We start from the raw sequence: 21,618 nt of genomic DNA, 5'->3' as shown, positions 1-21,618 counted from the left end.
TACACAGGCTTCCTGACTCCAATTATTCCATCAAGTTCTCTTCAACATACTCAAATAGATTTTTTTTTTAATTCTTATCACACGAGGAGTCATTTTCAAACATCAAAACAATGCAAGTGACAAATTAAAAAAAAAACATTCATTAATTAGTTGGGCATCTTCCAGCTTCACAGCTTTGAGAGCAGCAATCTGCCAGGACACGATTTCATGCAGTGTGTTATGAGCTGGCATTTCTACTGTCTGGATCTCGGTATAGCAAAATGGAATTAACACACTGCTATTTGTCAAGCGTTCGTACTGCTGAGCGGTTGAATATTGGTTAGATATGGTTTCTAGTTTTAGTTTCAGTTAATCCTGCTGTTGCTAGGAATTAGGTGCAGCATAATCACAGGCGACGTTCTCGCCAAGCAGCTTTGATCTGCCCCAGAGTCCTCCGCTGGTGTTCTTGCTGGTGGGAGGAAATGCGATATCACAATTGCAAAGGAGAGGTGGATAGGAAGCAACTGAAAATGCGATGTCATCGTACCTCCACTCCCCTCACTACACCCTGCGCACATAGGGCCAAATTCTATAAATGGTGCCAAAAAAACCACACGGTTAGCGTGATTCTATAAACTAGGCCTAAAGTTAGTTGTAGTTTATAGCATATGCTCATGCATCGTTTTTGCTCCTAAAACTTAGGTGCACCCATTTAGGCCACTTAAAACCTGGCCTAAATACCTGCGCCTAAGTTAGGTGCAGATTGGGAGTATTCCATAATAGTGTGCCAATTAAGCAGCAATTAAGGGCCAATTAAGTAATTAAGTTGCACGTGTAAGTGGTACTGTTCAAAAACTTTGTGCACAATTGTACACGTAACTTCACAGGGTCTTCTTTCTTTCTGGTTCCAGATGCTGTCACATCCTTTTGGTGAGCAATTTTAATATTTCATAGATTTGTCAAATCATCCGGATTTATGATTATCTGGACTTCCCCCTTCTGTGGATAGTCTTGATTATCAGCATCAGATGGTATGTGTGTATGTGTATGTGTGTATATATATATATATATATATATATATATATATATATATATATATATATATATATATATATATATACACACAATTATTTCATTTCTGGTCTTGGCCTACCTTCTTTTGCTAGTACAACTGAATAAAACAAGAATAGACCCTAATGAGAAAGCAGTCACTAACAAGAGATGGGTCTAGGAAAAGCCGAAAGTCAACAACTAAATAAATCCCAATATTCTTTTAAAGTGAAGGGCAAAGCTAGTCCTGGTGTCCTTCCAAGATCATAGCCACAAATCCTCATCAGTAGGATAAATTCTATCGATGCAACCCCTGAAGTACAGGGGGCCCACTTAGTTATTTACTTGCCAAATTTCTATCCTGTATTATCTACAAAACCTAAGCACGTTACAATTAAACATGCATAAAATCAAACTGACTAAAAATAAAAAATAAACTATAAAATATTAACCACAAATAATCAGAAAGAACTTCCTATATAATAATTCTCACCGCCAATGTTCTGACTTGCCTGGGACCGTGGCACATTCCGAGTTGGTCTGCTAGGCTCCGTAGATCAGGCTGACATCACCGTAGCCATTATGATGTCAACTTCAGAACCCGGGGGGAAAAAAACATGCCTCACAGCTGATCCATGTCCAGAGGAGGGTCGCTGGACATGGGTGGCTGGAGGGGGGGGCAAGGGAGAGAGGAGGGTCGCTAGACATGGGTGGCTGGAGGGGGGGGCAGGAAAGAGAGGAGGGTCGCTGGACATGGGTGGCTGGAGGGGGGGCAGGGGAGAGAGGAGGGTCGCTGGACATGGGTGGCTGGAGGGGGGGCAGGGGAGAGAGGAGGGTCACTGGACATGGGTGGCTGCAGGTGGGGCAGGGGGTCACTGGACATGGGTGGCTGGAGGGGGGGCATGGGAGAGAGGAGGGTTGCTGGACATGGGTGGCTGGAGGGGGGGCAGGGGAGAGAGGAGGGTCGCTGGACATGGGTGGCTGCAGGTGGGGCAGGGGGTCACTGGACATGAGTGGCTGGAGGGGGGGCATGGGAGAGAGGAGGGTTGCTGGACATGGGTGGCAGGAGGGGGGCAGGGAAGAGAGGAGGTTCGCTGGACATGGGTGGCTGCAGTGGGCGCAGGGGGAGAGGAGGTGTCACTGGACATGGGTGGCTGCAGGGGAGAGGAGGGTCGCTGGACATGGGTGGCTGCAGGGGAGCCGAGGAAAATCTTGCTAGTGCCCGTTTCATTTGTGTCAGAAACGGGCCTTTTTTACTAGTATTAAAATAATATGAAACTACAAGAGATCCTTAACTCTAGAGGAAGATTATTCCAGAGAGTGGGCCCCAATACATGACCAGTCTTCTTCTAAACAAACTTGGTGAAAAGAGAGAAAATATCCAATAGACATTTACCATGAGATTTATCAGTTGCTATGTGGAACCATGTCAAAACTTTGCTAAAATCCAAGTACACCACATCTAGTGCCCCTCCCACAGCCAACTGTTTGGTCACCCAGTCAAAGAATTCAATCAGATTTGTCTGGCAAGACCTGCCACTAGTAAAACCATGTTGCCTCAGATCCTGCAGTCCATTTGATTCTAGGAACTTCACAATCCTCTGGCTTTAGGAAGGAATTTATGCATGCCCACATTTTCTGGGCGATAAACTTTCAAACCTGATGCAATACATAATCGGTGACTCACAATTCAAAGTTTTAAAAACCAAAACCAGTATTTCAAATTGGACGCGCAAAACAGCCAGCAACCAATTAAGTTCTTGCAATAAAGGGGTAATATGACTTCATATACAACCCCCCTCCCAATCACAGAACAGCAGTGTTCTGGGCCACCTGAAGGGTCTGTGATGATGTTTTCGGTAGACCAAATCGAAGAAAACAGGAGGAGCCTCCACGGAAATCAAAGCAAAACAGCAAAAGTAGAGGCTGCCAAATGTGCAAACCAATAGGGAGATAATATCAAGAAACGGTTTATTCAGAATATTTATTTATTTATTTGTTTATTGCATTTGTATCCCACATTTTCCCACCTCTTTGCAGGCTCAATGTGGCTTAGAATACATCATGAATAGTGGAATTATATATCAAGGACCCGATACGGTCCGTGTTTCGAGGCCAAAGTGCCTGCCTCAGGGGTCACAAACAACTTTCTCTGAGAAGAAGCTGATTGGCTTGAATAAATCCTTTATGTATACACGTGGTTATAAAAACACGTTAATCCACTCTGAGAAGTCCTTGATATGAATATTCTGAATAAACCGTTTCTTGATATTATCTCCCTATTCGTTTACGGTAGACCACAATTTAATGCATTGCCATAACTCAGATAAGGCATAACAAAGCTGCTATTTTAAGATCTTCTTCAATGGTTCTCCTCTACCCCTTCTCTGGCAGATCTTTTCGAAATTGTCACTTAGAGGTGCTTAATTTTTTTTTTGTTTGTTTTTTTGTTACATTTGTACCCCGTGCTTTCCCACTCATGGCAGGCTCAATGCGGCAGGCAACGGAGGGTTATGTGACTTGCCCAGAGTCACAAGGAGCTGCCTGTGCCTGAAGTGGGAATCAAACTCAGTTCCCCAGGACCAAAGTCCACCACCCTAACCACTAGGCCACTCCTCCACTGTTGCTACTATTTGAGATTCTACATGGAATGTTGCTATTACACTAGCAACATTCCATGTAGAAGTCGGCCCTTGCAGATCACCAATGTGGCCGCGCAGGCTTCTGCTTCTGTGAGTCTGACGTCCTGGAATGTAGAATCTCCAATACATTTGTACCCTGCGCTTTCCCACTCATGGAAGGCTCAATGCGGCTTACATGGGGCAATGGAGGGTTAAGTGACTTGCCCAGAGTCACAAGGAGCTGCCTGTGCCTGAAGTGGGAATCGAACTCAGTTCCTCAATTCCCCAGGACCAAAGTCCACCACCCTAACCACTAGGCCGCTCCTCCATTGATTCCCAATATTATTTTTCCTAATTCTTTTCAGTCCAGCATAATGGCTATTAAGTCTCGCTTACACTTTACACAGAGGCAACTCTTCAAAGATTATACAGGACTTGTTTCTGTTCCACAGATCATTCTTACAAGTCACTGTAGTGAAGGTGCGTTGGGAAGGCAAAGCAGTCTGTTCGTTAAAGACCACCACGTTTTCTCAGAAAGCCTCATCCGTGCTTCAATTTCCAGAATGTCAGATTTCATAAGCATTGCAATTGTAAATTCTGCTGAGCTTGCTATTCTTATGTATCTATTTTACATATGAATGGCTCCTTCCAGTCATACACACTCTATTTTTCCACATTAAGATTGAAAACTTGCCTAGGGCGATTGACCGTGTTTTCAATCAGCAGATTATGATTGATGAAATGTGTCTATGCTGTGGATACTTTTAGCATGACAATGATCTGTCTTTGCCATCAGCACATCTGCTGAGCCTCTCAGAGGTCAACGTGCCTGAAATGGAGCCCCCATGAACTTTATGTAGCCCCATCATTGTTGCTCTTGTGTCAATCTTCAGACATTTCACGGCTGCCTGCCCTTCGTTGCTTATTGGTTACCAAGCAGCGTAAAAAGTCATACTTATGATTACAGGGCTGTTCAGACACCAAGATACACTTTGTTTTTCTTAAGGAGTGACACCTGTAATGTTTACTTGGAGAAACAACATTTTCAAACCAAGATTCTGAAGAAGTTATTTTAGATCATTCTTTCCCACCCAGAAAACAGATTTTTAAAGCCTGGTTCACACTAATCTTTTCGGCCTATTCTCCAAAGGAAGAATGCTTATGAGATGGCCATGCTTTTGTGTGTGTGTGTGTGCGGGGGGGGGGGGGGGGGGGGGGGGTCCATATGTTCTTCTCCTAATCATTTTTGAACTTCATTTCCAACCCATGCTAATTTTGAGTATGTTTAGTGGGCTTCGGAATCCTGTCGGGGGTTGAGAAGTTTATAGATCTGCTATTGCCCTGCATAACCAGGGCTTTTTTTGAGGGGGTACTTGGGGGTACTGAGTACTGGCACATTTTCCATTATCTGCTAAAATTGACCCGTGGACCCTAAGTTTTATTGAAAGAGCTCAGGCTCTACACACCAATTCTGTCTTATCACAGATTCTGTGACTGGTTGCAGGGGGCCTGGCTATTGTGGGGTGGGTCCCTCATTGATCTCGCCACCCTTGAAGGGTGGCCTAGCATTTGAGTACCAGCACCTTTTTTGCAAGAAAAAATGCACTGTCCATAACAATCCACATACAAGTATGGACACCTGAATGTCCCAGAAGTACAGAAAGGAAAGAGGATGGGTCTTGATATACTGCCTTTCTGTGGTTGCAATCAAAGTGGTTAACATATTATGTACAAGTATTTATTTTGTAATTGGGGCAATGGAGGGTTAGGTGACTTGCCTAGAGTCATGGGGAGCTGCAGAGGGAATCAAACTCAAGTCTACCAGGTTCAAAGCCCTCTGCACTAACCACTAGGCTACTCTTCCACTCCTCATAAAGTAGGTTTTATCAGTTCTGAACGGAGATTCTCATTCAATATAAAGTTCCAATAAGGTTGCAGGATGCAGAAGTCACACAAGATGACTGTCTAGCACTGATGTTTTGGTAAGTAGAATGGATGAGTAGCCTAGTGGTTAGTGCAGCAGACTTTGATCCTAGGGAACCACGTTCAATTCCCATAAGCACTGAGAGGGGAAGTTGGCAATATGGGATACTGTTAATTTGGTTTGATGGAGGTAATTCCAGAAGGGGCAGGCAGGGACGGGTTAGAATGCAGCAGGGACAGGTGGGGATGGGTGAAATTTCTGTCTCCATACAACTCTCTAATCTAAAGCTAAAGCAATTAACTTAAAAAAACAACTTACTTGACTACTGGGGAGAAAAGACTATGAAGTCGACAGTAAAGTCTCACCCCCTGTGAAGGAAAAAAAAACAACAGTAGTTTTGCATTATAATACTAAAAATGGCAGTTAGAGGCAGATTTAGTAACTGGCACTAAAGAACATCAGCGCGGAGCTCAATTCTATAAACAGTACTCCAAGCTGTATGCCGTCTACAGAATAGCGCTCGGAGCCGATTCCCACACCGAACTTTGGTTGCGAGGGTTTACGCCAACTAAAACCTGGTGTAAATCTTGATGTGCAAGTTAGGTGCAGATCCCCCGGATTCAATGCCCCTGACCCGCCCATACCGTGGCCACACCCCCTTTTGGGCTGTGCGCCATGATTTCTGTGTGCGCAGTTTTACAGAATAGAATGCAGTGAGGTGCGTGCACAATGCCCGATCAAGGCCAATTAACGCCATTGATTGTTAGTATTCAATTACTGGCATTAATTGGCTCGTTAGCGTACACATCTCAGGATCACACACAAATCATCCAACTTTGAGCGCCGTAAATAGAATCCGGGGGTTAGTGTGGGTTTCAGCACGCACTGTTAGTGCAGGCCCGCACTAATTTATTTATTATTTATTTATTTGGTTTTTGCTCACACCTTTTTCAGTAGTAGCTCCAGGTGAGTTACATTCAGGTACTCTGGATATTTCTCTGTCCCAGGAGGGCTCACAATCTAAGTTTGTACCTGAGGCAATGGAGGATTAAGTGACTTGCCCAAGATCACAAGGAGCAGCAGTGGGATTTGAACCGGCCACCTCTGGATTGCAAGACCGGTGCTCTAACCACTAGGCCACTCCTCCACTACAGCAACATTCCATGTAGAATCTCAAATAGTAGCAACCGAATCTCAAATAATTTATTTGGATTTTGCTCACACCTTTTTCAGTAGTAGCTCAAGGTGAGTTACATTCAGGTACTCTGGATATTTCTCTGTCCCAGGAGGGCTCACAATCTAAGTTTGTACCTGAGGCAATGGAGGGTTAAGTGACTTGCCCAAGATCACAAGGAGCAGCAGTGGGATTTGAACCGGCCGCCTCTGGATTGCAAGACCGTTGCTCTAAACGCTAGGCCACTCCTCCACTCCTAATGGCAACTGCAAGCTAAAACAGCCTGTGTGGTACAAAGCTGTGTTAACTGCTTAGCACAGAATAGGGCAGAGCATGGGAGGACATTGGGTGTGATCTGCAAATTATAGTTAGCATCGTCTCAAGAGATGGCGTTAGATGCATTCACGCTAATTGCACTTAACATTAATATGTGGTACGGAACTTGCATGTGCAGTGAGAGAGGAATGCTGGACATATCCCATAGTAGATGACGGCAGATAAAGACCTGTATGGTCCATCCAGTCTGCCTCTGCCCAACAAGATAAACTCATGTATGTGCTATTTTATATTTATACCTGACCTTGATTTGTCCTTGCCTTTTTCAGGGCACAAACTATAGAAATCTGCCCAGCACCAGCTTTGCTTCCCAATTCCCTTAACAGTTACCACACAGCCTTTGCAATGAATGTACTCTTGGTTTTGCACCTCACACAAGGTAAGAGAGAAATCTTACTGTACTTTTCATTTCTTTTTAAATACAATCTATCAGATTGACAGAAGAAAATATGCTCATGTGACAGTAACGTGTGTAATCCTTCATCTTCCAACAGAAAGAAAATACAAGGCGATCAGCATAAGCAAAATGCAGATTGGTGGGTCAGTCCGATAAGTCAGTGGACAAGGAATACAACAGACAGGTTTGGATGGGCTGCAGTGGGGCTTCGATGACAACTTCAGTAGCTGGGAGAACAAGGCCAGTGCCAGGCAGACTTCTACGGTCTGTGCCCTGAAAATAGCAAGTTGGAATAGCAAAGAGGCGCTGAGTGTCTAGCAGCCAGTGGCGTACCAAGGGGGGGAGGGCGGTGGGGGCGGTCTGCCCCGGGTGCACGCCGCTGGAGGGTGCTGCAGCGCGAGCCTGCTGCGAGAGTTTGCTAACTTCTCTCGTTCGCTGCAGCTCCCTCTGCCCCGGAAAAGGTTACTTCCTGTTCCGGGGCAGAGGGAGCTGCAGCGAACGAGCAAAGTTAGTAAACTTGCAGCAGGTACGCGCTGCGGCACCCCCCCCCCCCCCCCAGCACCATGCACCCGGGGGGGGGGGGGCTCTTTCGCGGGGGGGGGGGTGTCTTTCGCAGGAGGGGGTGTCCGCCCCCCTAGGAACACCACTGCTAGCAGCGACAGAAGAAAAAACAGAAAGCAGACAAAACAGTTTCTTTATTTGTACAGACCCAACGTGGCCACGTTTCGCCAATTAAGTCTGCATCAGGGGTAATAACATAAAACAGCTAACCAAGGACAAAGAAAGGCTTAGCCCGGATAGCACAACTGATCATCCAAAATGACTTCAGCAGTGATTCCTTCACAGAACTGGAGCAGCAGCTTCAATCCTCTGTATTGGCCCAAGTCATCTTGGATGATCAGTTGTGCTATCCGGGCTAAGCCCTTTCTTTGTCCCTAGTTAGATATTTTATATTACTACCCCCGATGCAGCCTTAACTGGCGAAACGTGGCCACGTCGGGTCTGTACGAATAAAGAAACTGTTTGGACTTCCAGTGTCTGCTTTCTGTTTTTTTCTTCTGAAAATGGGAAGGACAAATCAAGATCCTGTATACATATGTAGCATCAAATCATACCTTTTGCTATGAGTTTACCTTGTTGGGCAGACTGGATGGACCGTACAGGTCTCTATCTGCTATCATCTGCTATGTTACTATGTTACTGCCCTGCAGAGCAACCTGAAAGCGAATGCTACATACCTGTAGAAGGTATTCTCCGAGGACAGCAGGCTGATTGTTCTCACTGATGGGCTGACGTCCTCGGCAGCCCCTCCAATCGGAATCTTCCTAGCAAAGTCCTTTGCTAGCTCTCGCGCGCCCACGCGCACCGCGCATGCGCGGCCGTCTTCCCGCCCGAAACCGGCTCGAGCCGGCCAGTCCAGTATGTAGCAAGACAATACACTTCAAGGGAAGACACAACTCCAAAGGGGAGGCGGGCGGGTTTGTGAGAACAATCAGCCTGCTGTCCTCGGAGAATACCTTCTACAGGTATGTAGCATTCGCTTTCTCCGAGGACAAGCAGGCTGCTTGTTCTCACTGATGGGGTATCCCTAGCCCCCAGGCTCACTCAAAACAACAACCATGGTCAATTGGACCTCGCAACGGCGAGGACATAACTGAGATTGACCTAAAAAATTTACCAACTAACTGAGAGTGCAGCCTGGAACAGAACAAACAGGGCCCTCGGGGGGTGGAGTTGGATCCTAAAGCCCAAACAGGTTCTGAAGAACTGACTGCCCGAACCGACTGTCGCGTCGGGTGTCCTGCTGCAGGCAGTAATGAGATGTGAATGTGTGGACAGATGACCACGTCGCAGCTTTGCAAATTTCTTCAATGGAGGCTGACTTCAAGTGGGCTACCGACGCAGCCATGGCTCTAACATTATGAGCCGTGACATGACCCTCAAGAGCCAGCCCCGCCTGGGCGTAAGTGAAGGAAATGCAATCTGCTAGCCAATTGGATATGGTGCGTTTCCCTACAGCCACTCCCCTCCTATTGGGATCAAAAGAAACAAACAATTGGGCGGACTGTCTGTGGGGCTGTGTCCGCTCCAGGTAGAAGGCCAATGCTCTCTTGCAGTCCAATGTGTGCAGCTGACGTTCAGCAGGGCAGGAATGAGGACGGGGAAAGAATGTTGGCAAGACAATTGACTGGTTCAGATGGAACTCCGACACGACCTTTGGCAAGAACTTAGGGTGAGTGCGGAGGACTACTCTGTTATGATGAAATTTAGTGTAAGGGGCCTGGGCTACCAGGGCCTGAAGCTCACTGACTCTACGAGCAGAAGTAACTGCAACCAAGAAAATGACCTTCCAGGTCAAGTACTTCAGATGGCAGGAATTCAGTGGCTCAAAAGGAGGTTTCATCAGCTGGGTGAGAACGACATTGAGATCCCATGACACTGTAGGAGGCTTGACAGGGGGCTTTGACAAAAGCAAACCTCTCATGAAGCGAACAACTAAAGGCTGTCCTGAGATCGGCTTACCTTCCACATGGTAATGGTATGCACTGATTGCGCTAAGGTGAACTCTTACAGAGTTGGTCTTGAGACCAGACTCAGACAAGTGCAGAAGGTATTCAAGCAGGGTCTGTGTAGGACAAGAGCGAGGAGCTAGGGCCTTGCTGTCACACCAGACGGCAAACCTCCTCCACAGAAAGAAGTAACTCCTCTTGGTGGAATCTTTCCTGGAAGCAAGCAAGACGCGGGAGACACCCTCTGACAGACCCAAAGAGGCAAAGTCTACGCCCTCAACATCCAGGCCGTGAGAGCCAGGGACCGGAGGCTGGGATGCAGAAGAGCCCCTTCGTTCTGCGTGATGAGGGTCGGGAAATACTCCAATCTCCACGGTTCTTCGGAGGATAACTCCAGAAGAAGAGGGAACCAGATCTGACACGGCCAAAAAGGAGCAATCAGAATCATGGTGCCTCGGTCTTGTTTGAGTTTCAACAAAGTCTTCCCCACCAGAGGAATGGGAGGATAAGCATACAGCAGGCCTTCCCCCCAATCCAGGAGGAAGGCATCCGATGCCAGTCTGCCGTTGGCCTGAAGCCTGGAACAGAACTGAGGGACTTTGTGGTTCACTCGAGATGCGAAGAGATCCACCAAGGGGGTGCCCCACGCTTGGAAGATCTGGCGCACCACTCGGGAGTTGAGCGACCACTCGTGAGGTTGCATAATCCTGCTCAACCTGTCAGCCAGACTGTTGTTTACGCCTGCCAGATATGTGGCTTGGAGCACCATGCCTTGACGGCGAGCCCAGAGCCACATGCTGACGGCTTCCTGACACAGGGGGCGAGATCCGGTGCCCCCCTGCTTGTTGACATAGTACATGGCAACCTGGTTGTCTGTCTGAATTTGAATAATTTGGTGGGACAGCCGATCTCTGAAAGCCTTCAGAGCGTTCCAGATCGCTCGCAACTCCAGGAGATTGATCTGTAGACCGCGTTCCTGGAGGGACCAGCTTCCTTGGGTGTGAAGCCCATCGACATGAGCTCCCCACCCCAGGAGAGACGCATCCGTTGTCAGCACTTTTTGTGGCTGAGGAATTTGGAAAGGACGTCCCAGAGTCAAATTGGACCAGATTGTCCACCAATACAGGGATTCGAGAAAACTCGTGGACAGGTGGATCATGTCTTCTAGACCCCCAGCAGCGTGAAACCACTGGGAGGCTAGGGTCCATTGAGCAGATCTCATGTGAAGACGGGCCATGGGAGTCACATGGACTGTGGAGGCCATGTGGCCCAGCAATCTCAACATCTGCCGAGCTGTGATCTGCTGGGATGCTCGCACCCGCGAGACGAGGGACAACAAGTTGTTGGCCCTCGCCTCTGGGAGATAGGCGCGAGCCGTCCGAGAATCCAGCAGAGCTCCTATGAATTCGAGCTTCTGCACTGGGAGAAGATGGGACTTTGGATAATTTATCACAAACCTCAGTAGCTCCAGGAGGCGAATAGTCATCTGCATGGACTGCAGGGCTCCTGCCTCGGATGTGTTCTTCACCAGCCAATCGTCGAGATATGGGAACACATGCACCCCCAGCCTGCGAAGTGCCGCTGCTACCACAGCTAGGCACTTTGTGAACACCCTGGGCGCAGAGGCGAGCCCAAAGGGTAGCACACAGTACTGGAAGTGGCGTGTGCCCAACTGAAATCGCAGATACTGTCTGTGAGCTGGCAGTATCGGGATGTGTGTGTAGGCATCCTTCAAGTCCAGAGAGCATAGCCAATCGTTTTGCTGAATCATGGGGAGAAGGGTGCCCAGGGAAAGCATCCTGAACTTTTCTTTTATGAGATATTTGTTCAGGGCCCTTAGGTCTAGGATGGGACGCATCCCCCCTGTTTTCTTTTCCACAAGGAAGTACCTGGAATAGAATCCCAGCCCTTCTTGCCCGGATGGCACGGGCTCGACCGCATTGGCGCTGAGAAGGGCGGAGAGTTCCTCTGCAAGTACCTGCTTGTGCTGGAAGCTGTAAGACTGAGCTCCCGGTGGACAATTTGGAGGTTTGGAGGCCAAATTGAGGGTGTATCCTTGCCGGACTATTTGCAGAACCCACTGATCGGAGGTTATGAGAGGCCACCTTTGGTGAAAAGCTTTCAACCTCCCTCCGACTGGCAGGTCGCCCGACACTGACACTTGGATGTTGGCTATGCTCTGCTGGAGCCAGTCAAAAGCTCGCCCCTTGCTTTTGCTGGGGAGCCGCGGGGCCTTGCTGAGGCGCACGCTGCTGACGAGAGCGAGCGCGCTGGGGCTTAGCCTGGGCCGCAGGCTGTCGGGAAGGAGGATTGTACCTACGCTTACCAGAAGTATAGGGAACAGTCTTCCTTCCCCCGAAAAATCGTCTACCTGTAGAGGTAGAAGCTGAAGGCTGCCGGCGGGAGAACTTGTCGAATGCGGTGTCCCGCTGGTGGAGAGACTCTACCACCTGCTCGACTTTCTCTCCAAAAATGTTGTCCGCACGGCAAGGCGAGACCGCAATCCGCTGCTGGATTCTATTCTCCAGGTCGGCGGCACGCAGCCATGAGAGCCTGCGCATCACCACACCTTGAGCAGCGGCCCTGGACGCAACATCAAAAGTGTCATAAACTCCTCTGGCCAGGAATTTTCTGCACGCCTTCAGCTGCCTGACCACCTCCTGAAAAGGCTTGGCTTGCTCAGGGGGAAGAGCATCAACCAAGCCCGCCAACTGTCGCACATTATTCCGCATGTGTATGCTCGTGTAGAGCTGGTAAGACTGAATTTTGGCCACGAGCATAGAGGAATGGTAGGCCTTCCTCCCAAAGGAGTCTAAGGTTCTAGAGTCTTTGCCCGGGGGCGCCGAAGCATGCTCCCTAGAACTCTTAGCCTTCTTTAGGGCCAGATCCACAACTCCAGAGTCATGAGGCAACTGAGTGCGCATCAGCTCTGGGTCCCCATGGATCCGGTACTGGGACTCGATCTTCTTGGGGATGTGGGGATTAGTTAAAGGCTTGGTCCAGTTCGCCAGCAATGTCTTTTTGAGGACATGGTGCAGGGGAACAGTGGACGCTTCCTTAGGCGGAGAAGGATAGTCCAGGAGCTCAAACATTTCAGCCCTGGGCTCGTCCTCCACAACCACCGGGAAGGGGATGGCCGTAGACATCTCCCGGACAAAGGAAGCAAAAGACAGACTCTCGGGAGGAGAAAGCTGTCTTTCAGGAGAGGGAGTGGGATCAGAAGGTAGACCCTCAGACTCCTCGTCAGAGAAATATCTGGGGTCTTCCTCTTCCTCCCACGAGGCCTCACCCTCGGTGTCAGACACAAGTTCACGGACCTGCGTCTGCAACCGTGCCCGGCTCGACTCCGTGGAGCCACGTCCACGATGGGGGCGTCGAGAGGTAGACTCCCTCGCCCGCATCGGCGAAGCTCCCTCCGCCGACGTAGTCGGGGAGCCCTCCTGGGAGGTGGCCGCAGTCGGCACCGCACGCGGTACCGACGTCGGGGACCTCACCCCGGGCGATGGGCCAGCCGGCGCCATGCTCGACAGTACCGGAGGCGCAAGCACCGCCGGTACCGGAGGGGTAGGGCGCAACAGCTCTCCCAGAATCTCTGGGAGAACGGCCCGGAGGCTCTCGTTCAGAGCGGCTGCAGAGAAAGGCATGGAGGTCGATGCAGGCGTCGACGTCAGAACCTGTTCCGGGCGTGGAGGCTGTTCCGGGCTGTCCAGAGTGGAGCGCATCGACACCTCCTGAACAGAGGGTGAGCGGTCCTCTCGGTGCCGATGCCTGCTGGGTGCCGACTCCCTCGGCGACCCAGAGCTCTCGGTGCCGACGTGGGGAGGGGACCGGTGACGATGCTTCTTCGACTTCTTCCGAAGCATGTCACCGGAGCTCCCCGGCACCGACGAGGAGGACGTAGAATCCAGCCGTCGCTTCCTCGGGGCCGAGGCCGAAGGAGGTCGGTCTCGGGGGGGCTGTACCGCAGGAGCCCTCAGGGTAGGAGGAGACCCACCCGAGGGCTCACCGCCACCAGCAGGGGAATGGACAGCCCTCACCTGCACTCCACTCGATGCACCACCGTCCGACGACATCAGGAGACGAGGTCCCGGTACCACCGACGTCGATGCAGCTATCCGATGTCTCGGCGCCGATGCAGAAGGCCGATGCCTCGATGCACTCGATGCACTGGCAGCCAAGGAAGAAGGTCTGGACGCTGATGACGTCGATGCACACGATGACCCCGGTGCCGATGCCGACGAAGAGCCCGAGAACAAAACGTTCCACTGGGCCAATCTCGCTACTTGAGTCCGCCTTTGTAAGAGGGAACACAGACTACAGTTCTGGGGACGGTGCTCTGCCCCCAGACACTGAAGACACGAAGAGTGCCTATCAGTGAGCGAGATTACCCAGGCGCACTGGGTGCACTTCTTGAAGCCGCTGGAAGGCTTCGATGTCATGGGCGGAAAAATCACGCCGGCGAAGTCAAAATCCGAAATGACGAATTTGGAGCACCAAAACTTTAAGGGAGAAAAAATCTCGACCGAGGCCGAAAAGAGGCCTACCCCGACAACGAAAGAAAACTTACCGGGGCAAAAACTGGAAATACGGGAAGGGGCAAACGAAACCCAAGGGGGTTTCCGGAGCACTTTCCGAACGAAAAGAAACTTTTTCCGAAGAAAAAACACGTCGATTAAAATAACGGACGCGCGAGGTCGACTCTTCGGGGCTCAACACGGCAAAAAACACAGCCGTACCGAGTGCGGACGAAAGAAGACTGGCCGGCTCGAGCCGGTTTCGGGCGGGAAGACGGCCGCGCATGCGCAGTGCGCGTGGGCGCGCGAGAGCTAGCAAAGGACTTTGCTAGGAAGATTCCGATTGGAGGGGCTGCCGAGGACGTCACCCCATCAGTGAGAACAAGCAGCCTGCTTGTCCTCGGAGAATTCAACTTTTTAGTTTGGATCTTTTGCCCCCTGTGCCAGCTGGCACTATGGATGCTCTGGTAGCAGAATTCACAGTCTCTAGGGGGAGACACAGTCATATAACAGTGACATCTAGTGGCTGGATTTAGTTCCCATTATTGGATGGAGTCTTAAAGCATAGGCCCTGGCTGAACACTGTCACTAAAATGACAAAGCTGAGTCTGTTGGGAGGGGAAAAATCCCTGGGTAGTTGCAAATGAAAAAATCAGAGAGCGTAAAGGGGCATCCAGTTGAAAGCACCATGAAGGTGCCTATTTGGAACCTACTATATTAAAAAAAAAGTAGGTGCCTACTTTTCTTTATAGAATACTAATATACAGGCAAAGCACATACCTATATTTTAGGTGCTACAGAGCTGGTGTAAATGATTGCACCAAGACTGTGAAAGAATTCATGTAAATCACTGTATTCTATAAATTAGATACGCAATTTTGCCAAACTCTGGCCATGTAAATGCCCACCTGCAAAGTACGCACACACCATCAAAGATCTTGCTACATGAATTTAGGAGGCTCCCTACAGAATTAACCCCATGGTGCAAGATCCAGCCCTGGTTCCACTGAACTGGAAGTCCAAAGGAGCAGGAGAAAACTTACAGCCCCTCGCCACCACCCACCACTCCAAAAAAGCAGATTGCGGAAATATTGGACTTCATTAAAGGGCTGGAGACCTGGAAGGTAAGCGGATTAATAGCTTTACAAAAAGCGGATCCATGTATTTATCATCCACCAAGTCATAAAATACAAGTGTATAGGGAACATTCCTTTTCTGTACCGAAAAAATATGAGTTGATTTTATAGTGGATCCCACAGTAGCTGAATCTGATAGTGTGTGACTCTGCAGATCTTTTGAACAAAGTGATATGATTGTTCCAAACATGAAGGTTCCTGATGGTTCAGTCTGTGTCCCTGGGACTGAAAGAAGAAGGAATACCTTAGACATGATATCTTCCAGTTCACTTCTTGGTTTGTAAGTTCCATCATCATACCGAAACCTATAGAGTACCTGCTCGTTCTTAAACTGGTGTTTATCTGAAACTGAACCAGAAGAGAACAATTAGCATAATTTCAATGACTGGTCTGTATAACAGTGGCTTCCAACCTTGTGATGTAATGGAAAATGGAACCAAGAGTTGGAATTCCATTCCACATTTCACCAATGAGTCTTTTTCCAGATCATTTAAAGAACATACAGAGTCAGACCAAAGGTCCATCAAGCCCACTAGATGCCCTTATACAGAAATATGACCCCTAGCAGTAGTACCAGGCAGCGGTGTACCAAGGGCGGGGGGGTGGGGGCGGTCCGCCCCGGGTGCACGCCGCTAGAGGGGTGCAGAGAGCAGCCACGCGCCTGTCGACTCCGCTGGTTCCCTGCTCCCTCTGCCCCGGAACAGGTTACTTCCTGTTCCAGGGCAGAGGGAGCCAGCAGAGCCAAGAGCCGCGCGGCTGCTGCCAGCAGCTAAGAATGCACCCCGGGGGGGGGGGGGTTGTGTCGTGCTGCACCCAGGGGGGGGTAGGTGCGCATCGGGTGCCAGCTGACTTAGGATCGTCATTGGTACCAGGAGACATAGAAATATATAAAAATTAAGGCAAATAACGGCATATGGCCTATTCAGTCCATTTATTTATTTATTTGTTACATTTGTATCCCACATTTTCCCACCTATTTTCAGGCTCAATGTGGCTTACATAGTACCGGAGAGGTGTTTGCAGACTCTGGTGAGAACAAACACAAAGTGATGTTATGGTAAGACAAAGTTCATGTGGCACAGCCACATTCGGGAATCGTTCAACGGAAGAGTTGTGTTATGTCCATTTACTATCTCTTCCTCTCCCTTAGAGATCCTATGTACTTGTCCCAAGCTTGCTTGAATTCAGATACAGTCGTCGCCTCCACCACTTCCACTGGGAAGTCTTTCCACTAATTCTTCTGGCTTTAGGAAGGAATAGGTGCATTTACATTTACAGCTGCCATTTGGCATGCCCACATTTTCTGGGCTAATTTACGTGCATGTTTTCTACCTACTTCTGTTATTAAAATAGGTGCATTTTGGGTGCCTTAACTTAAGCATATAAAATTAAGCTCTAAAATCATTCAGACCTATATTCAAAAGGAGCTATGTGTTGGCTTTCAGGTGGCCAATATCTTCCATATAGAAATTATTTAGATAATTGATAAATGGACAGGCATTATTTAAAAAAAAAGGGGCCTGCGTTAAGGGCAGACAGAGGTGGTGCTGGGACCTATCCAGATAGCAGCAATATTCAGCTGCTGTCCAGATAAGCTACATACATAGTAACATAGTAGATGACGGCAGAAAAAAGACCTGCACGGTCCATCCAGTCTGCCCAACAAGACAACTCATGTGTGCTACTTTTTGTGTATACCCTACTTTGATTTGTACCTGTGCTCTTCAGGGCACAGACCGTATAAGTCTGCCCAGCACTATCCCCGCCTCCCAACCACCAGCCCCGCCTCCCAACCACCGGCTCTGGCACAGACCGTATAAGTCTGCCCAGCACTATCCCTGCCTCCCTTCACCGGCTCTGGCACAGACCGTATAAGTCTGACCAGCACTATCCCTGCCTCCCAACCACCAGCCCCGCCTCCCAACCACCGACTCTGGCACAGACCGTATAAGTCTGCCCAGCACTATCCTCACCTCCCAACCACCAGCCCTGCCTCCCACCACCGGCTCTGGTACAGACCGTATAAGTCTGCCCAGCACTATCCCTGCCTCCCAACCAAAAGCCCAACCTCCCACCACCAGCTCTGGCACAGACCGTATAAGTCTGCCCAGCACTATCCCTGCCTCCCAACCTCCAGTCCCGCCTCCCACCTCTGGCACAGACCGTATAAGTCTGCCCAGCACTATCCCTGCCTCCCTTCACCGGCTCTGGCACAGACCGTATAAGTCTGCCCAGCACTATCCCTGCCTCCCAACCTCCAGTCCCACCTCCCACCTCTGGCACAGACCGTATAAGTCTGCCCAGCACTATCCCTGCCTCCCAACCACCAGCCCCGCCTCCCAACCACCGACTCTGGCACAGACTGTATAAGTCTGCCCTGCACTATCCTCGCCTCCCAACCACCAGCCCTGCCTCCCACCACCGGCTCTGGCACAGACCGTATAAGTCTGCCCAGCACTATCCCCGCTTCCCAACCACCAGCCCCACCTCCCACCTCTGGCACAGACTGTATAAGTCTGCCCAGCACTATCCCTGCCTCCCTTCACCGGCTCTGGCACAGACCGTATAAGTCTGCCCAGCACTATCCCCCCTGATAGATTAAGGCCTGCTCAATAGCAGGTCTAAACCCATCCGATTAGTCCCAGTACAGTCACTGCTCAGCATTTATAGTCAGTTCTGTAGATTATCTGTATAGTTGCGCTAAGTATATGTATGAAGTGCCGGCACTTAACTTAATCCACCAACCCTAGCAAATGAGAATCCAGCTCATTGTTTGTAGAAGGGCGATATTATTTTAGTTCTTGCAATATGCAAATAACAGTGCCAAACTATTTCGCAGCTGATTCCAGTTTGAAATAAAGTGTTTAAAATATGAGAAGAGTTTAGCAATTAAAAAGCATTTTTGGGAAATACTTAAATCCATTGGTATTTATACGGTAGTAAGACCTTCCAGCTGCTTAGGATATGGAACACTGTGACTCACCGTGATGGATGACACCATTTTCCAACAATGCTTGTCCAAGATTGACCCCTTCCTCTGGTTTACTTATTTCTCCAATCTCCATCAGCCATGAGACAAACTCACTGCAAAGTAAGAAGAACGTTACTCAACAGGCCCCTGCAGGCAACCAATCTAGTCTGTATTATTTCTGTTGTATTTAACTTCATTCATTCATAAATGTTTCATTTATCCATAAATGTCTTGCTCACCTAGGTGACTATTATTACTAGACCTTCTATTCAAAATGTTAACATATGACAAACAGTCAGACTATCATTAATATTAAGAAAATAAAATCACAAGTTCTCCTGGAAAACTGTCTACGCCTTCCTAAACACCATAAATCAATTATATACTTGATGGAACAAAAATGACTTAAGTTTATTTCTAAAAGCTAAAAAAAAAAAAATCCCTTTTAGAACACAAAAAATCGTATTCCATTTTTCAGGACCTGCTATTGATATTGCATGCAATCGTGTCCCTACACACATCAAGAATCTGAAGGAAAAATTGTTCACTCATTCAGGAACATACAGCTGCAAAAGAGAATCAAGTCAGACTTCACTATTTATTTTTTTTATTTATTTCGTACTTGTATCCCACATTATCCAACATCCAATATCAGTTCAATGTGGGGGGGGGGGGGGGGGAGCAGGGGACAGGGTGGGCAGGGGGCTATGGTGGCGGTGGCCCTGCCCTTGGCCCAGCTCTGTCTCTCAGCGGCCCTGGTGTAGACTTCCAATGTTGTCTTCTAAATAAAAATACATGGGTATACATGGGCCAAATGATCACAGATGTACATGCATACACACAAAAAAAACAAGCTGCTTGACATGATAACATGTAAGGCCAGTGATGGGCAGACTTCTACAGCCTGTGTCCCATATATGACAACACAGATTGGGATGGGCTGGAGAGGGCTTTGACGGCAACTCCAGTAGCTGGAACATAAGGACGGTGCCAAGCAGACTTCTACGGTCTGTGTCCTGTCAGTGGCAAAGAAAGACCAGGATGAAGTATTTTTATACTACATTTATTGTTAATCATGAATTGATAATGAGTGTGGCTGTCGGACAGACTGGACAGACCATTCAGGTCTTTATCTGCCATCATCTACTATGATTTTGAAATCTGAAAGGTGAGGCATGAATGGCCAAAAGTCAAAGTTGGGGCTCCTGCACAAGTTTCAAAACTGTGCTAATTCAAACCTTTTTTTTTTTTTGCGCGTCTATTCAACATTACCCATCTAATTTTTCAGAATCAATTAAAAAAAACTAAACCCAATTACAGGGATTATCAGAAATGTAAACGCCTGGGTTTTTTTTTTCAAATACGCTATATTCTAAGCTCTGAATTTGGGGAAGAAAAGATTAGGGAAAAAAAATCAGTGTTTATGCACACCTGTAACAAGAATAAATAGGTTTAAACACCAGCACTAACATGAGAAATTTAGCTTAGTACCCACAAATCTCCAAAAAAAAGGGTCTAAACTGAATGCCCATCTGTATCTTGTGATGAAAAGCAATAGCATTAAGTGAGCAGGTGACGTTGGATTTGCACACAGCTGTTTCTGATCTCGTACAAGCTGTCCAAACAGTCTGGGGACCACATTAAACTGAACTTCAACGCAACCATGGAAATAAATGTTCCCCTTGGGGCCATTTTGTGCCAGCCCGAGGGACCACTGCTCCTCCACATTACCTCTCAGTTTTGTTAGCTCAGCGCATTGCGTCTGAACTTGGGAAATGAGATCTGCCTCTGCAAAACCCAGCCTTTGAAATACAATTGGTTGGGAAGAAAAATTATTCTTGGCTGGAAAATCAGAATCTGCAATTGCCCCAGTGCATCAATAAATGAAGACAAAATTCCATTTGAAACACTGCCCTGTTGGCAGATGGAACCCGAAAGATTCAAAGTGAATAAGGAAGAGGGTGGGAGGTGTTGTAGCCTTTTGAAATTGCGGAAATCAGATATTTCACACCTTTATAGCTTTTCCAGGGGCAATTGCTCATCACAGGACCCCTTACAAGATATTGTTTTCCATATGCTTCATGTCTCCTCTGATTTTTAATTTTGCAAAAAAGGAACGAGCATTACAATTGTACTGAGCGTCATTTGTATGAGACTTAACATTAGGTTTGAGTGCTTGCCGCTGTGTTCACCAATTGCTCTAAAAGCATCTAAACCTTAAGGACATGAACTAAACAGAAAATCTGCTGTGCACAATGCCTCATACATTTTTAAAGTAGCGGGGCTTTGTACCAGCTGGGGCTCTAAAAGCAGAGGAGCTGAGCTTTACTTCCGAAGGGAAACAGCAGGTTCTGGTGTTTGTTCTCGTGCAGTTCAAATAACAACGCATGCCACTTTCCCCAAACATGGCCGCCAGTTTCCCACTCCTTTGTAGCACAGGCTTCTAGAGGTCGTGTGGACAAGGCTCAGTTCTGTGAGGGTCATGATACCTTTTTATTGGATTATGACGAGCTTTAGCCGACAACGATGCTCCAAGTTTGACGTCTTTTGCTGGAGCAAAGGGAGGATCATCCAAAGACGCAGCGCACAGGCTTTTCAGGCCACACTGACTCTTTGTGAGATGTGGATCACATCTCAAAAGCGAAGCCCACGGATGTCATCATCTATTGGAAAATTCTAATGTTGGGCTACTAGCAGGTGTCATTAAATTATTCATATAATATATTTTTTGTTCTAGCCTTCTCACGTTAATATATTTTTGTTGTGGGGTACTTGTGATTTTATATTATATACTAGTAAAACAGGCCCGTTTCTGACACAAATGAAACAGGTGCTAGCAAGGTTTTCCTCGGAGTGTGTGTATGAGAGACGGAGTGTGTGTGTGAGTGAGAGAGAGACAGACAGAGTGTGTGTGTGTTTGTGTCAGAGAGAGAGTGTGAGAGACAGAGTGTATGTGTATGTGAGAGACAGAGTGAGTGTGTGTGGGGCTCCGAGTTCCATGACCCC

General features: G+C 48.2%; 1 protein-coding gene across 2 annotated transcripts in view; it reads right to left on the bottom strand.

The window, feature by feature from the left end:
• Positions 1–21,618, bottom strand: part of PREX1 (phosphatidylinositol-3,4,5-trisphosphate dependent Rac exchange factor 1) — a 378,063-nt gene that overhangs the window by 133,326 nt on the left and 223,119 nt on the right. For both annotated transcript variants that reach the window (XM_030212317.1, XM_030212318.1), the window contains exons 11-13: positions 18,625–18,725; positions 15,886–15,989; positions 5,893–5,942 (exon numbers count right to left, since the gene is read on the bottom strand). In XM_030212317.1, the coding sequence (XP_030068177.1) occupies positions 5,893–5,942; positions 15,886–15,989; positions 18,625–18,725 (255 nt within the window). The remainder of the gene's footprint in view (positions 1–5,892; positions 5,943–15,885; positions 15,990–18,624; positions 18,726–21,618) is intronic.

The sequence above is a fragment of the Microcaecilia unicolor genome, chromosome 8, assembly GCF_901765095.1.
Source record: "Microcaecilia unicolor chromosome 8, aMicUni1.1, whole genome shotgun sequence".
Lineage (NCBI taxonomy): Eukaryota > Metazoa > Chordata > Amphibia > Gymnophiona > Siphonopidae > Microcaecilia > Microcaecilia unicolor.
Note: the sequence above shows the minus strand (reverse complement) of the source record. Positions and strands in the feature narration are given on the sequence as shown.